The sequence below is a fragment of the Nerophis lumbriciformis genome, linkage group LG24 (genome assembly GCF_033978685.3).
Source record: "Nerophis lumbriciformis linkage group LG24, RoL_Nlum_v2.1, whole genome shotgun sequence".
Taxonomy (NCBI): Eukaryota; Metazoa; Chordata; class Actinopteri; order Syngnathiformes; family Syngnathidae; genus Nerophis; species Nerophis lumbriciformis.
The window spans coordinates 4,332,335-4,348,901 of NC_084571.2; the positions used below are offsets into that span (position 1 = coordinate 4,332,335).

The window sequence follows — 16,567 nt, forward strand, 5'->3', positions numbered from 1 at the left end:
AGGAGGCGCTTTATCAAATTCCAATAAAACCACCGACTACAACAGAGCGTTGCCAGACGTATAATCATTGCCTTTTATAATAAGATGACAATTTTTAAGATTGATCATTCCAACAATTGAATATCATGCAATAATTTGACATTTTCATAAATATGTACATGGCTGAAAGGTCTTGAGCAACGTCAAATCGGGCATGTCCGATAATAGTCCTGAAGATACGATATAGTGTCACTTTCTATCTGGCAACGCCAATAACAACATCCGGTAACGAATGCGTGCTGTAAAGCAAACGACATTTTTTAGGTTTCAAGCGGAAATTCCTATTTATACCACTATTAACGCATTCAAACCAAATTTAAATATAGTAAAAAGTACAACTTTCATATGTATAGTTACTAACGTAGGTGTACCAAATAGCATTGTGATTAAAGTTTACTCACACACCTTCCAATATTCCTGAATAGCCTTATTTTGAAAAGTACTTCCCCTGTTTCGATACGCCAACTTGACTTACTGTGCTCAGACGACCTATGCTAACCAATCCCCAAATTTATGGCGTCAAGTTTGTCGTAAATGGGGCGTTATAAATGTGCCTATGAGTGTGAAAGCTCCGACGAGGCTGACGAGAAATATTTCAAGTAAGTCTGCGGTACGCGTAGTTTATTCAAGTAAAAGCCAAGGTAAATTAAAGAGTTTCCTGGTTGCTATTCTCCATGCTAATGCTAATGTGATGCTAAAAAAGTGTTTCCTGATTTGCTCTTCTCCATGCTGATGCTAATGATGTGATGCTAAATGTGATGTTTGCTGCGCCAGGTTTCCACTGTTTAACGAGAGAAGACTGAAGAAATGGCTGAGCAACATGAAGTGGAAGGACTGGACGCCTTCTCGCTTCTCTGTGCTGTGCAGCAAACACTTTGAGGAGCAATACTTGGACAGAAGTGGCAAATGTGTGCAGCTGAGAGAAGATGCTGTTCCTACCATCTTTCCACTCCAGGATGAGGCCAAGAAGATGCAGGTTTGGATTTCATTTTTTCACTGATGGATAGACTCCAAAACAATTAAGTTACCGCCACCTCATTACAGACGACCACAATGTATCCCATCTGGCATCTTCCAGTTGGGTTGTCACGATAACCAGAATTTCAGTGATCTCAAAACCAATGACTTTACAATACTGAGTCAATACCACGATAACAATAAAATAAGTCAGCCCACCTACTTTAGAATTCACTGCTTTATCGAAGTGTTTCAAAGTGTCAAGTATTTAAGATCAGTGTGCAACATCCATCCATCCGTCCATTTTCTACCGCTTGTCCCTTTTGGGGTCGCGGGGGTGCTGGAGCCTATCTCAGCTGCATTCGGGCGGAAGGCGGGCTACACCCTGGACAAGTCGCCACCTCATCACAGGGCCAACACAGATAGACCGACAACATTCACACTCACATTCACACACTAGTGCCAATTTAGTGCAACAACATAATTTAAATACCAGTATGAGATGCCAAGATGTAACGATACATTGAAAAAACATCAATGTTCTATAACCTTCTCGTATACCGTATTTTTCGGACTATAAATCACAGTTTTTTTCATAGTTTGGCCGGGGGTGCGACTTATACTCAGGAGCGACTTATGTGTGAAATTATTAACACATTACCGTAAAATATCAAATTATATTATTTAGCTCATTCTCGTAAGAGACTAGATGTATAAGATTTTATCGGATTTAGCGATTAGGAGTGACAGATTGTTTGGTAAACGTATAGCATGTTCTATATGTTATAGTTATTTGAATGACTCTTACCATAATATGTTACGTTAACATACCAGTTGGTTATTTATGCCTCATATAACGTACACTTATTCAGCCTGTTGTTCACTATTCTTGATTTATTTTAAATTTCCTTTCAAATGTCTATTCTTGGTGTTGGGTTTTATCTAATATATTTCCCCCAAAAATGCAACTTATACTCCAGTGCGACTTATATATGTTTTTTTTCCTTCTTTATTATGCATTTTCGGCAGGTGTGACTTATACTCCGGTGCGACTTATACTCCGAAAAATAAGGTATATAAAAACAATACTATGCTTTTAAGCAGTGTTGGGTTAGTTACTGAAAACCAGTAACTAGCTACAGTTACAAGTTAATTTATTTCAAAAGTAACTCAGTTACTAACTCAGTTACTTACACCAAAAAGTAATGCGTTACTGTGAAAAGTCACTATTTAGTTGCTTTTTTTCTTTTCTTTTTAAGGCTCCCATTAATGCCCTTTTAGCCTTCATTTCAGTACTGTTATTGCACTGGTAAGCAATGTGGTCTACATACAACACACAAAGACAAAGATATGTTTCAAAGGGCCAATTTATTTCGGGCCAGAACAAATTGACAAAACTATTTTAAATAGCTGCAACATAAGTAACAAACCGCATAATAACATGTCACAACATAGCTGTAAACCTGGCTTCACCCAAGGAAGGCACACATGACATGATTATATGTCATGTCACTATATACAGCACACATACTGCTATACACACGCCTAACCAGGCCTTTTTTTCTCTCAAGGAATTGTGAAATAAAATCATGTCTTTGTGAGATCAACACTGTACTGAAGCCCAGAACATTCTATGCACTTCCCCGGTTTTAGTTTAGAGAAAAGGATTGATTGATTGAAACTTTTATTAGTAGGTTGCACAGTACAGTGCATATTCCGTACAATTGACCACTAAATGGTAGCACCCGAATAAGTTTTTCAACTTGTTTAAGTCGGGGTCCACGTTAATCAATTTATGGTACAAATATATACTATCAGCATAATACAGTCATCACACAAGTTAATCATCAGAGTATATACATTGAATTATTTACAATCCGGGGGGTGGGATGGGGGGGGGGGGTTAGGTTGGGTTGCTATCAGCATACTTCAGTCATCAGCAATTATATCATCTGAGAAATGGACATTGTAACGGTGTAGGTCTCACTTGGTAGGATATGTACAGCGAGCGGTGACCATAGTGAGCTCAGAAAGGATAAGAACAAGTATATACATTTGATTATTTACAATCCGGGGAGGTGGGATGTGGTGGGGGGAGGCGGTTAGGCTAGGGTTGTAGCTGCCTGGAGGTGTTCTTTTAGTAAGGTTTTGAAGGAGGGTAGAGATGCACTTTCTTTTACACCTGTTGGGAGTGCATTCCATATTGAAGGAGAATGAGTTTAGACCTTTGTTAGATCGGAATCTGGGTTTGACGGAAAGATTGGCCTGGCCCACTAGGATCCCTCTTTATGTTTGTGAACTTTATAGTCTATGCATTTAGAGTGATGTGATAATCAAACACTCTAGAAGTCTAGAATGAAAGAGCAACAGTATATAAGAGAATTAACTACTCGTTACCGCCGAAAATAACGGCGTTACAGTAACGCGTTACTTTACAGTTAGTCCCAACACTGCTTATAAGTATGATCAAAAATGACGACAATAGACAACTGATTTACATTCTAAAAAGAATAGCCGTGGCGCCTGTAAGTACCGGTATATAAAACAATGTTGTTATTGATATTCTCTCAATATGGTGGTAGTGTAATGTCATCATGTCATTTGTAATAAAATAGGCTAATAATAAGGCTAAAACATATATTGCTCTGACATCTATTAAAAAATATGTATTTATTTAAAAAAATGTAAAAACTGTCACTGTCTCTTCAATGTAGGCACCCAAGACTCCAAAAAGTACAAGACGAAAGGTGAGATTAAATTTTTCATCATTCGTTTCTGTGTACATCATATCCATGTACTGTGGTACCTTTGTTGTTGTAAGTGATCCGTTACAAAAAGTCAGACAAAGAACAAATGTTTCAAAAACCGAAGCAATTTTTCCCATTAGAAAAAAATTGAATCTGATCAATCTGTTGTACACACCCGAAAATATGAACTAAAACACTTTTTGTGGAAAACAATTATTTTTTCATTAAAAAAACCTCTGAAATACATATAAATGATGAATGAAATGTATCATGGATATTTAACAACACTTGCTGGCAAAGACAGTGATGAGCGGAGAGGAAGTGGGAGCTTTCTTTCTGAGATTGCCACACGTTCTTTCTTGAATTCAATAGTGTTTGTGCAAGCGAACAGACAAGTTTGTTCCGCGCAATGTTTGGCCATATCATAACTTTTCATCGAAAAACGAATTATACTAAAACCAAGGTGCCATATATTTTTCATTATATATTTTTTTATGTATGGTTATACGCTAACTTTTTGTCGAAAACTAAATCAGACAAAAACCGAGGTGTCACTATTTATAAATTGAATTGTTTAAAAAAAATAAAAAAATAAAAGTATTTATTTGTATTATTTTTTTAATGTTTAGCAATAATATAACTTCTTGTCGAAAACCGAATTATACTCAAACCGGGGTGCCACTGTATTTATTTATAAATTTAAAAAATATATATATGTTTGGCCATACAATAACTTTTCATCGAAAACCGAATCAAACAAAAACAGAGTAGCCACTGTATTTATTTATTGATTTTTTTAAAAATATGTATTTATTTTTATAAATTTTTTTGTATAAAGCTTTTTTTATGTATGGCAATATGCAACATTTTTGTCGAAAACCAAATCAAACAAAAAACAGCCAACTACTGTGTTTATGAATTAATTTAAAAAACATTTTTAAATTAGATTTTTTTTTTTTTTATTTAAAGTTTTTTTTTAATGTTTAGCTATACGATAACTTTTTTGTTGAAAACCGAATTATACTAAAACTGAGGAGCCACTGTATTTATTTATTTTTTTTAAATTTATTTAAGAAATATATGTTTGGTTATAAATTAAGGTGCCAATGTATTTATTTGTTTATTGAATTTGAAAAAAACATTAATTTATATATTCTTTATATTTTTTTGGTGTGTAATTTTTTTTAATGTATGGCCATACGCTAACTTTTTGTCGAAAACCAAATCAAACAAAAAACAGACAACCACTGTTTATTGATTTTTTTCGTATTTTATATATATCTGTATTATGTTTTTTTTTTGTAATGTTTAGCTATGCGATAACATTTTGTCAAAAACCGAGGTACCACTGTATTTATTTATTTCGTTTTAATTATTTGTTTTAATTTTTATTCTATTTTTTTTTTGTAGTACGATGCCTTTTCGCCCAATTACACTGTGTTTTTTTTTTTATGTCATGGAATTGCAGTTGTTTGTATCGTTAGCAGGTTGGCACTAAATCCACTAACGAGTCCATGACCACCACTGACACAGTCATTCGTAGCAATCCGGACGACCACCTCAGCTGCGAGGACCCAGAACTTTCTGAGTAAACTTTTAACGATCCTCAGTCTTTAATCAATGCATGCTTTTATCAAACCATGATTTATTTATTTTTTCATTGTTTATCAGACCCGCAGAGGACCAACGGAAGCCCAGCAGATGGAGGATCATCATGGACGAAGGGCTAATGAAGATAAACTCCTTCCCGCACTTCTTCCACGGAGATTATTGTGCCTCACAGGTGAGAACCTCGAACGTAAACGGTCTGTGGTGATGTTATCGCGCATAACTTTAAAGACCACGCCTCAACTTCTTGTCATGTTTACCAACAGGATGTCCAGTGGGCTCCAGACACGGATGTGATGACCTCCACCAACAAGGTACGTGTGCAACTTCAATGTCAATTATTATTAGGGGAGTCCCGATCTGGTATTGATATTAATTTGATATTAGAAAAAAACAAATATGGGATGTCATGTGCTTGCATGTAAAATGTGTGATGTCATGTGCGACAGAAGCAGTCCTGCAGAGTGTTTACTTGTGTAAAGATGGACAGCCAGTTAACATCTAAATGTTAAGCACCCTATTTATTTTATTTTTATCAAATATTTTACAAAAGATACATATGCTAAGCTATAGGTTAAGAGGTTAAAATGTGTCATCGTTACGAAAAGTTTTGTTTTTTTACACTGAATTAATTTAGCTGAATTCTTTTTTTCGTTTGAATCTTGTGAAGATAATTTTTTAAAATCAAATTATGCTGATAATTTCATTGAATAAAAATACTCGGAGCTAGCAGCTACACAACAGCTAAGCACACAATAGCACACAAGCGAGACGTGCGTACGTAATTATCGTTAAACAATATTGCAGTGTAAAACAGCACATTTGTCAAAATAAACAAGTATCAAATAATTATTGGTGCATTTTACTGACACATACAAAGTTTTCAAAGCAGAAGCGTATTCAGTAACAAAAGTGTCTGCATCATTAAACTTATTGCATTATGATCTTAACTAATGGTAGAAAACTGTATTTTAAAATTCAGTGTGTAAATATTCATCCATCCATCCATCCATCTTCTTCCGCTTATCCGAGGTCGGGTCGCGGGGGCAGCAGACTAAGCAGGGAAGCCCAGACTTCCCTCTCCCCAGCCATTTCGTCCAGCTCCTCCCGGGGGATCCCGAGGCGTTCCCAGGCCAGCCGGGAGACATAGTCTTCCCAACGTGTCCTGGGTCTTCCTCGTGGCCTCCTACCGGTCGGACATGCCCTAAACACCTCCTTAGGGAGGCGCTCGGGTGGCATCCTGACCAGATGCCCGAACCACCTCATCTGGCTCCTCTCGATGTGGAGGAGCAGCGGCTTTACTTTGAGCTCCCCCCGGATGACAGAGCTTCTCACCCTATCTCTAAGGGAGAGCCCCGCCACCCGGCGGAGGAAACTCATTTCGGCCGCTTGTACCCGTGATCTTGTTCTTTCGGTCATAACCCAAAGCTCATGACCATAGGTGAGGATGGGAACGTAGATCGACCGGTAAATTGAGAGCTTTGCCTTCCGGCTCAGCTCCTTCTTCACCACAACGGATCGATACAGCGTCCGCATTACTGAAGACGCCGCACCGATCCGCCTGTCGATCTCACGATCCACTCTTCCCTCACTCGTGAACAAGACTCAAGTGTAAATATTCAGTGCAAATAAATGTAGTTCAGTAAAATTCAGTGCGTAAACATCCGTTGCCTTAAAACTCACCTCATTGGCTGGTTCTAAAACAGGATTGATTGCTTCAGTTTTAATTTAACGAAAGTGAGTCTTGAGTTTACCGAATATTACTGCGCTGAATTTTTCGGCACTGAAATTTTTTTACACTGAATTTATATACAATGCATTTTAAAACCTTGAATTTTACCAAATTGAATTTTTAAACACACACATTTTGCTCTCATATTTTTATTCAATGAAAATGTCTGCATAATTTGATGTAAAAAAACATTGAATTCACAAAATTCAAAAGCAAAACATTCAGTTACATGTATTCAGTTTCCAAAAAAAGCTTTCATAGACACAAATTATCCTCCACATATAGGCTACTAGGAGCTAGCAGCTACACAACCGCTAAGCACACAATAGCACACAAGCTAAACATACATAATAATAACTGAACAATATATTTTTGTAAAACAGCACATTTGTCAATATAAATAAGTAGCAAATAATTATAGTTGCATATTACTTCAGCAGAAGCGTATTAGAAAGTATCCAGTAACAAACGTGTCGGCATCATTCAACTTACTGCGTCGTGAGCTTAATTTGTGAATTGTTGTCGCCAAAAAATAAATTACCACTCCAGTTCAATTTAAAGACAGCATAAGTACATTTCAGACCAATAATAACAAAAAGGTTTGTGTTTTTAATTCTTACCTTTTGTTCTCTGAATATTTTCACCTGATCAAACCTTTTCTAACAATCCACATTACAAAATAATAAAAGTATGTACGACGATTTGTGCTGATATCGTATCGGAGTAATATTGGTATTAGCCAAAGTTGGATCGGGACACCCCTCGTTATTTTTCCCAAAAGTTTGGACTCCCCTGATTAAGAGTGTTGATGTTCTTAAGCCACGCCCTCATTACCCAAATACGGATGTACTTCCTTCTATCCAATAAGAATTCAACTTGATACTATTTTACGAAATATACAGCAAAAACCCAATGCCGTTTAACTTACATTTTTGAACAAAGATAAGCTTTCCTGTCTCCCACAGATGGCTTGCCAAGACCCTGAGAAAGTGATCCAGGTGAGCGAGGCGTGGCAGTGGCTCAGCCTGGACGTGCGCGGGCCTCTGCCGCCGACGCGCACCGGCCACACGCACGTGGTGACACTCAGCGACTGCTACTCCAAGTGGGTGGAGGCCGCGCCCATGCCGGCGTTCCTGCCCGCCCACGTGGCCATGCACGTCGCCGACGCCGTCGCCCACTTCGGCTACCCGCTACGCGTTCTCTCCCGGCTGCCTCGCAACGTCATCCGCCAGGTGAGTGCCGGCCGCCTGCGCACCGACGTGGAGACTCTGACTTCCCGCTCGTGCAGATCAACCAGGAGCTTGCCACTCAGCTGACGGCCGCCACGCCGCTGGTTGTTTATCATCCGCACGCTGGCGTCGCTGATGTGAGCACGCAGCAGATGATTGACAGGTGTGTACATTATAATATTAGGACCACAATAATCAACAGGTTTAAGCACGAACTATCTATTAAACAGAACAAGAAGCAAGGAATCAGGCAGAGACAGAATTCAATTTTGCTCATGAGGAGAACGCATGGAGCTGCACACTCAGTTACAGTCTCACCCTACGCTTTGAGGAACAGCCCACGCGCCCTCCTTTTTATTCAGGAGTTCCCTAGTTACATCGCTGAGGCTGCTTCTAAAGGGAGGGGTCACACATTATACAAGCAGCTCAGTACGCACAATACGTGATTATTCAGAACGGAAATGTGCGGGGGGGCTTGTGATTGCGCCCTGTCTCTGCTTTGTCTGCCTGCTGTTACGCCTTATCTTCGTTGAGGTGCTTGAGGTTCGTCCTTGACTGTTAGCAGGCTGAAAGACAGAAACATGTGCGGCGAGGCAACTCGTCACATTGCAGTGGAAGATAACAAGTTGTGTGCCATTGCACGAAAAGAAAAAGTACAGCCTGAGCACAATAGATAATAACTAGAGCAACGGCCTTTAAGCATAAGAGTTGTGTGATAACTTATAAATAATTATTCTAACAATTTAACTTTAACTTTGTAGTATTTATTTTTTTAACAATTGGTTAATACTAAATGTTTAAAAAAATTATTAAATAGACTGTGTTTGTGGTGATGTACCTAATGATTTGGCCTGTATGCTCTCCACCAGAATGGTCAGCGAGCTTGTCCAGGAGCACGCGGCCGACTGGGACGTCTACCTTCCCGCCAAGGTCTTCGCTCTGTGCTTCCAAGAACATTCGGCTACGAAGCAGCGACCTTTTGCGCTGCTCTGCTGCGACGGGCCTGAACCCGTCAACGCTCCACGGGGTCTACCTGTGAGTTTTTATTGTGTACATCTTTAAATCACATTTCATGGTCTTCAACTGGGTAAGAAGCTATTCAACGAAGAGTAAGTAACACGTGAAGCTCGGCGAACACACATCCACAGCACTAAGTATATTTTGCGGTGTACTCCAGGGATCAATACAAGCAATACAATTGTTCAGTTTCTACATCAGTGGTGTCCAAAGTGCGGCCCGCAGCTTGTTTTTTTATTGGACAGCGACACATTCTAAAGACAAAATAAATGATGGCTGTAAAGTAAGTCTCCGCTTTTCCAAAAACACGCAAGCTTGATGCTAATATACATTAGCTCTGCTATTGACATGCTATTGATTAGTGTTAGCGATTTTACATGGCGATTTCAACACTTCCAAATTTGTTATTGAGATGCACTTTTACAATCAAACAGCTGGTGTGTAGTAAGTACAATACTTACAGTATTATCACCTTTTAGGGTGCAACAAAAATCGAAACAACACACCATAAACTATAAACTACTGCCATCTAATGTTTTAGATATATACCGTATTTTCCGCACTATTAGCCGCACCTAAAAACCACAAATTTACTCAAAAGGTGACAGTGCGGCTTTTAACCTGGTGCGCTTTATATATGGATTAATATTACGATTCATTTTCATAAAGTTTCGATCTCGCAACTTCGGTAAACAGCCGCCATCTTTTTTCCCGGTAGAACAGGAAGCGCTTCTTCTTCTACGCAAGCAACCGCCAAGGTAAGCACCCGCCCCCATAGAACAGGAAGCGCTTCTTCTACTGTAAGCAACCACCCGCCCCGGAAGAAGAAGCACGCGGTGCATGCTGGGATATGTGACGTTTCATTTCCATTTGTGTGTTTATGTAAAGACCCCAAAATGGCTCCTATTAAGTGTGTTGTCTGTCTAATTATAAATAATGCAGACGAGGCGTGTTAACTGAGTTCTCAACGTTTACTCACAGCGTGCTCATAACCACATTCTAACTGCCAGCATACAACGCTTCTCAGGGCTACCGCGCATGCTCGTCACTATCGTTGCATGCTGGGTAGTGTAGTTGTTATATTTGCTAGCTCATAACATCACATTAAGAGACACGCTTACGCGCTTAATTCAATACTCGCCGTCATTCCGGGTGGATTGACAAAAGACCTCCAGCCGCTAGATATTGGTGTCAACAGGGCATTCGAAGCTAGACTGCTAGCTGCGTGGGAACAGTGGATGACAGAAGGCGAACACACGTGACGTTCACCAAGACAGGGAGACAGCGCCAGACGACATTTTGGATCCCACATTCGCCCAACTTTTCAATTCGGACAACGAAGGAGAATAATTCGAGGGATTTATGAATGAAGAATAACTTCAGAAAGTGAGCGTTATGTTTATTTTGTGTGTTGTGACATTAACGTTCGAGCAACATTATGTTGCTATTGCTCTGCACTATTTTGAATTTTACTATGTTTGTGATTGCACATTTGCGTACATTTTGGGAGTGAACAGAGTTGTTAGAACGCTGGTTTTTAATATATTATTAAAGTTTGACTGACCTATCTGACTGTTTTTTTTACATTCCTTTAGCGCAGTTAGATGCGGCTTACAACACCGGGCGGCTTATAGGTGGACAAAGTTTTGAAATATGCCGTTCATTGAAGGCGCGGCTTTTAACCCAGGGCGCCTTATGGTGCGGAAAATACGGTAACTGTAATTTCAACTTACTATCTTGCAAATGAGACTCACAAATGTGATAATAAAACAAGATATAACATAAACAGCTCATTTTAAATGTTGCAAAAAATATATATATTTAATAATTAAAAACAATATTTATTCACACACACAAAAGTGCCGAAAATTGGTACAGTTGAGTACCGGTATCGATTTCCAGGTACTGGAAATTGGTACAATTTCGGTTCAAATGTGAACGATACCCATCCCTACTTACAACACTTTAAAACCTTTAGTATGCAAGTATGTGGAACTAAATTACGGAATGAATTAATAAACAATGCACTAATATGATTCAGTTTAAGTAACTGTTCAAATATAAAGTGTTTACAAAGTACAACAAAGAAGAATCCTGATAAATAAATTGAATTAAAACAAATAACTTATCCTTTTTATCTTATGTGAATTACAACCTATACACTTTTATTCAATGGTGAGAACTTTATCGATTATTTGTTTGTTTGTGTCACAAATTAGTAAGTGAAAAAATGTGTTAGAAATTGCTACGAAACAGAAAAGTGTAGGATTAAGTAAGTTTTTCTTCTTCCGACCGCTTTTTGGAAATGTTGTACTAAGAAACTGTAAGTATGTGATGTATAATATTGTAACTATATGCATGTTCTAAATGAACGAATACCATTCTTATTAATATGTGCTCTCCTTTCTGGACTGCAGTACACTGACACAGAGATCCGAGAGAGTACTCTAGTGGTTGCATAAACTGTATAAACTGTCTGTGAGTACTTTTTCTATTTCCTTCCAATTTAGTTCATGACTGTTTGAAGGAGTTTGTCTAACTTACTCCATGCATTTCAGCTCGTCTGAAGCGGAAAATGAATCAGGGTCGTCCGACGCGAGACTTTACATCGAGAAAAAGCATCAGTTATCTTTGAATTTTTATGAATCTTTGTGGGAAATTGTGATTCAAAAAAACAATAAAAACTAACTGTTTTTGAGTAGAATGTTTTTTCTCACACCAAACTCATTTTGATGTAATATTTAACACAAATTCAACTGAATGTTAGAGTATTTTCTTATGACAGTGTATACAGGGATGTCCAAACCTTTTCCACTGAGGGCCACACACTAGAAAATCAAATCATCAATCAAATACCAATTTGATATTTTTAATTTTCAAAACCATTACATATATATATATATATATATATATATATATATATATATATATATATATATATATATATATATATACAGGTCCTAGGTGAGGGATCAGACAAAGAGCAGCTCGAAGACTTTTATGGGAATGAAACAACAAAGACTCAGATTTCCCTCGCCCGGACGCGGGACACTGGGGCCCCCCTCTGGTGCCAGGCCCGGAGTTGGGGCACGATGGCGAGCGCCTGGTGGTCGGGCCTGTCCCCATGGGGCCCGGCCGGGCACAGCCCGAAGAGGCAACGTGGGTCACTCCTCCAATGGGCTCACTACTCATGGGAGGGCCATAGAGGTCGGGTGCATTGTGAGCTGGGCGGCAGCCGAAGGCAGGGCACTTGGCGGTCCAATCCTCGGCTACATAAGCTAGCTGTTGGGACGTGGAACGTCACCTCGCTGGGGGGGAAGGAGCCTGAGCTAGTGCGCGAGGTAGAGAAGTTCCGGCTAGATATAGTCGGACTCACCTCGACGCACAGCAAGGGCTCTGGAACCAGTTCTCTCGAGAGGGGTTGGACTCTCTTCCACACTGGCGTTGCATGCAGTGAGAGGCGACGAGCTGGGGTAGCAATTCTTGTTTCCCCCCGGCTCAAAGCCTGCATGTTGGAGTTCAACCCGGTGGACGAGAGGGTAGCTTCCCTCCGCCTTCGGGTGGGGGTACGGGTCCTGACTGTTGTTTGTGCTTACGCACCAAACAGCAGTTCAGAGTACCCACCCTTTTTGGATGCACTCGAGGGAGTACTGGAAAGTGCTCCCCCGGGTGATTCCCTCGTCCTACTGGGTGACTTCAACGCTCATGTTGGCAACGACAGTGAAACCTGGAGAGGCGTGATTGGGAAGAATGGCCGCCCGGATCTGAACCCGAGTGGTGTTTTGTTTTTGGACTTTTGTGCTCGTCACAGATTGTCCATAACAAACACCATGTTCAAACATAAGGGTGTCCATATGTGCACTTGGCACCAGGACACCCTAGGCCGCAGTTCCATGATCGACTTTGTAGTTGTGTCATCGGATTTGCGGCCTCATGTTTTGGACACTCGGGTGAAGAGAGGGGCGGAGCTTTCTACCGATCACCACCTGGTGGTGAGTTGGCTGCGATGGTGGGGGAGGATGCCGGACAGACCTGGCAGGCCCAAACGCATTGTGAGGGTTTGCTGGGAACGTCTGGCAGAGTCTCCTGTCAGAGAGAGTTTCAATTCCCACCTCCGGAAGAACTTTGAACATGTCACGAGGGAGGTGCTGGACATTGAGTCCGAATGGACCATGTTCCGCGCCTCTATTGTCGAGGCGGCTGATTGGAGCTGTGGCCGCAAGGTAGTTGTTGTTTGTCGTGGCCGTAATCCTAGAACCCGTTGGTGGACACCGGCGGTGAGGGATGCCGTCAAGCTGAAGAAGGAGTCCTATCGGGTTCTTTTGGCTCATGGGACTCCGGAGGTAGCGGACAGGTACCGACAGGCCAAGCGGTGTGCGGCTTCAGCGGTCGCAAAGGCAAAAACTCGGACATGGGAGGAGTTCGGGGAAGCCATGGAAAATGACTTCCGGACGGCTTCGAAGCGATTCTGGACCACCATCCGCCGCCTCAGGAAGGGGAAGTAGTGCACTGTCAACACCGTGTATGGTGCGAATGGTGTTCTGCTGACCTCGACTGCGGATGTTGTGGATCGGTGGAGGGAATACTTCGAAGACCTCCTCAATCCCACCAACACGTCTTCCTATGAGGAAGCAGTGCCTGGGGAATCTGTGGTGGGCTCTCCTATTTCTGGGGCTGAGGTTGCTGAGGTAGTTAAAAAGCTCCTCGGTGGCAAGGCCCCGGGGGTGGATGAGATCCGCCCGGAGTTCCTTAAGGCTCTGGATGCTGTGGGGCTGTCTTGGTTGACAAGACTCTGCAGCATCGCGTGGACATCGGGGGCGGTACCTCTGGATTGGCAGACCGGGGTGGTGGTTCCTCTCTTTAAGAAGAGGGACCGGAGGGTGTGTTCTAACTATCGTGGGATCACACTCCTCAGCCTTCCCGGTAAGGTCTATTCAGGTGTACTGGAGAGGAGGCTACGCCGGATAGTCGAACCTCGGATTCAGGAGGAACAGTGTGGTTTTCGTCCTGGTCGTGGAACTGTGGACCAGCTCTATACTCTCGGCAGGGTCCTTGAGGGTGCATGGGAGTTTGCCCAACCAGTCTACATGTGCTTTGTGGACTTGGAGAAGGCATTCGACCGTGTCCCTCGGGAGGTCCTGTGGGGAGTGCTCAGAGAGTATGGGGTATCGGACTGTCTGATTGTGGCTGTCCGCTCCCTGTACGATCAGTGTCAGAGCTTGGTCCGCATTGCCGGCAGTAGGTCGGACACGTTTCCAGTGAGGGTTGAACTCCGCCAAGGCTGCCCTTTGTCACCGATTCTGTTCATAACTTTTATGGACAGAATTTCTAGGCGCAGTCAAGGCGTTGAGGGGATCCGGTTTGGTGGCTGCAGGATTAGGTCTCTGCTTTTTGCGGATGATGTGGTCCTGATGGCTTCATCTGGCCAGGATCTTCAGCTCTCACTGGATCGGTTCGCAGCTGAGTGTGAAGCGACTGGGATGAGAATCAGCACCTCCAAGTCCGAGTCCATGGTTCTCGCCCGGAAAAGGGTGGAGTGCCATCTCCGGGTTGGGGAGGAGACCCTGCCCCAAGTGGAGGAGTTCAAGTACCTAGGAGTCTTGTTCACGAGTGAGGGAAGAGTGGATCGTGAGATCGACAGGCGGATCGGTGCGGCATCTTCAGTAATGCGGACGCTGTATCTATCCGTTGTGGTGAAGAAGGAGCTGAGCCGGAAGGCAAAGCTCTCAATTTACCGGTCGATCTACGTTCCCATCCTCACCTATAGTCATGAGCTTTGGGTTATGACCGAAAGGACAAGATCACGGGTACAAGTGGCCGAAATGAGTTTCCTCCACCGGGTGGCGGGGCTCTCCCTTAGAGATAGGGTGAGAAGCTCTGTCATCCGGGGGGAGCTCAAAGTAAAGCCGCTGCTCCTCCACATCGAGAGGAGCCAGATGAGGTGGTTCGGGCATCTGGTCAGGATGCCACCCGAACGCCTCCCTAGGGAGGTGTTTAGGGCACGTCCAACCGGTAGGAGGCCACTGGGAAGACCCAGGACACGTTGGGAAGACTATGTCTCCCGGCTGGCCTGGGAACGCCTCGGGATCCCCCGGGAAGAGCTGGACGAAGTGGCTGGGGAGAGGAAAGTCTGGGCTTCCCTGCTTAGGCTGCTGCCCCCGCGACCCGACCTTGGATAAGCGGAAGAAGATGGATGGATGGATGGATATATATATATATATATATATATATATATATATATATATATATATATATATATATATATATATATACATATACATATATACAAATATATATTTGTGTATATGTATATATATATGTATGTGTATATATTTGTGTATATGTATATATATATATGTATGTGTATATATATATATATATGTATGTGTACATATATATATATATACACATGTATATATATGTATATATATACATATGTGTGTGTGTGTGTATATATATATGTACGTATATGTTTGTGTGTGTATATATATATATATATATATATTCATATATGTATGTGTACATATCTATATATATATACGTGTGTATATATATATATATATATATATATATATATATACACACATACATACAGTATATGTGTATATATTTATATGTATATATGTGTGTATGTATATATATATATATACACACATATAGGTTTATTTTATTTTTTTAATTTTTTACCTTAAGGACTCCCCTCAAGGAAGGGTCTTTGTCATAAAAATGTTAAAAATAAGCCATATAATGTATGTATATATTTTTTATTTAACATTTACATCTCTAGATCAATTTAAGTTGATCAGTTAATCTAAAGTGTTTCAATTATTATTGATGCTTTTTTTGTCAAAACCCTGTTTTTTGGCTAAAACACACAAAATGCAATATTTCGACCCAGAAAAGTGGTTGTGATTGTGAAGTATTTGCAGCTTTAAATAGGTCAATAACTATTAAAACCATTGATTTTATTTCATTATATTAAATTAAATATTTTTTGAGCAAGGAAAAAAAACTGCCTGCATTGCAGCTTTGTGTTATTAGAGTCAACATTGTAACTTGTTCTTGTTACATTTCACCTGTTAGCTCTTTTATTCCACTTTATTATGTGTGTTGTTTTTTTTTTACAGTATTTTTACAATGTAAAATAAAACAATTAGCTGCGGGCGGTAAGTGCCCCCCGGGCCACACCTTTAATCTAATAGTATGTACAGGAAGTAGTAGTATTGTCATATTTGTAG

General features: G+C 41.0%; 1 protein-coding gene across 2 annotated transcripts; it reads left to right on the forward strand.

Annotated features, from left to right (window-relative positions):
• Nucleotides 1-82: 82 nt before the first annotated feature.
• Nucleotides 83-12,027, forward strand: LOC133620119 (uncharacterized). 2 transcript variants are annotated; one of them, XM_061981356.1, is made up of 11 exons: nucleotides 83-638; nucleotides 814-1,015; nucleotides 3,711-3,743; nucleotides 5,228-5,331; nucleotides 5,415-5,526; nucleotides 5,618-5,665; nucleotides 8,049-8,315; nucleotides 8,372-8,475; nucleotides 9,182-9,347; nucleotides 11,747-11,807; nucleotides 11,888-12,027. In XM_061981356.1, the coding sequence occupies exons 1-10, from the start codon at nucleotides 574-576 to the stop codon at nucleotides 11,789-11,791; spliced, it is 1,146 nt and encodes a 381-aa protein (XP_061837340.1). In that variant the 5' UTR covers nucleotides 83-573; the 3' UTR covers nucleotides 11,792-11,807; nucleotides 11,888-12,027. The 2 variants fall into 2 exon arrangements, with proteins under 2 accessions (XP_061837340.1, XP_061837341.1); XM_061981357.1 differs by having other exon boundaries at nucleotides 231-638; nucleotides 5,231-5,331.
• The last annotated feature ends 4,540 nt before the right edge of the window (nucleotides 12,028-16,567 follow it).

Bases quoted from the DNA above. Each gene is read 5' to 3' on its own strand.
- LOC133620119 (XM_061981356.1), top strand. From the start codon at position 574: ATGGGGCGTTATAAATGTGCCTATGAGTGTGAAAGCTCCGACGAGGCT. The intron at 639-813 runs GTAAGTCTGCGG...TTGCTGCGCCAG, and splicing joins GCTGACGAGAAATATTTCAA to GTTTCCACTGTTTAACGAGA. The intron at 5,332-5,414 runs GTAAACTTTTAA...ATTGTTTATCAG, and splicing joins GAGGACCCAGAACTTTCTGA to ACCCGCAGAGGACCAACGGA.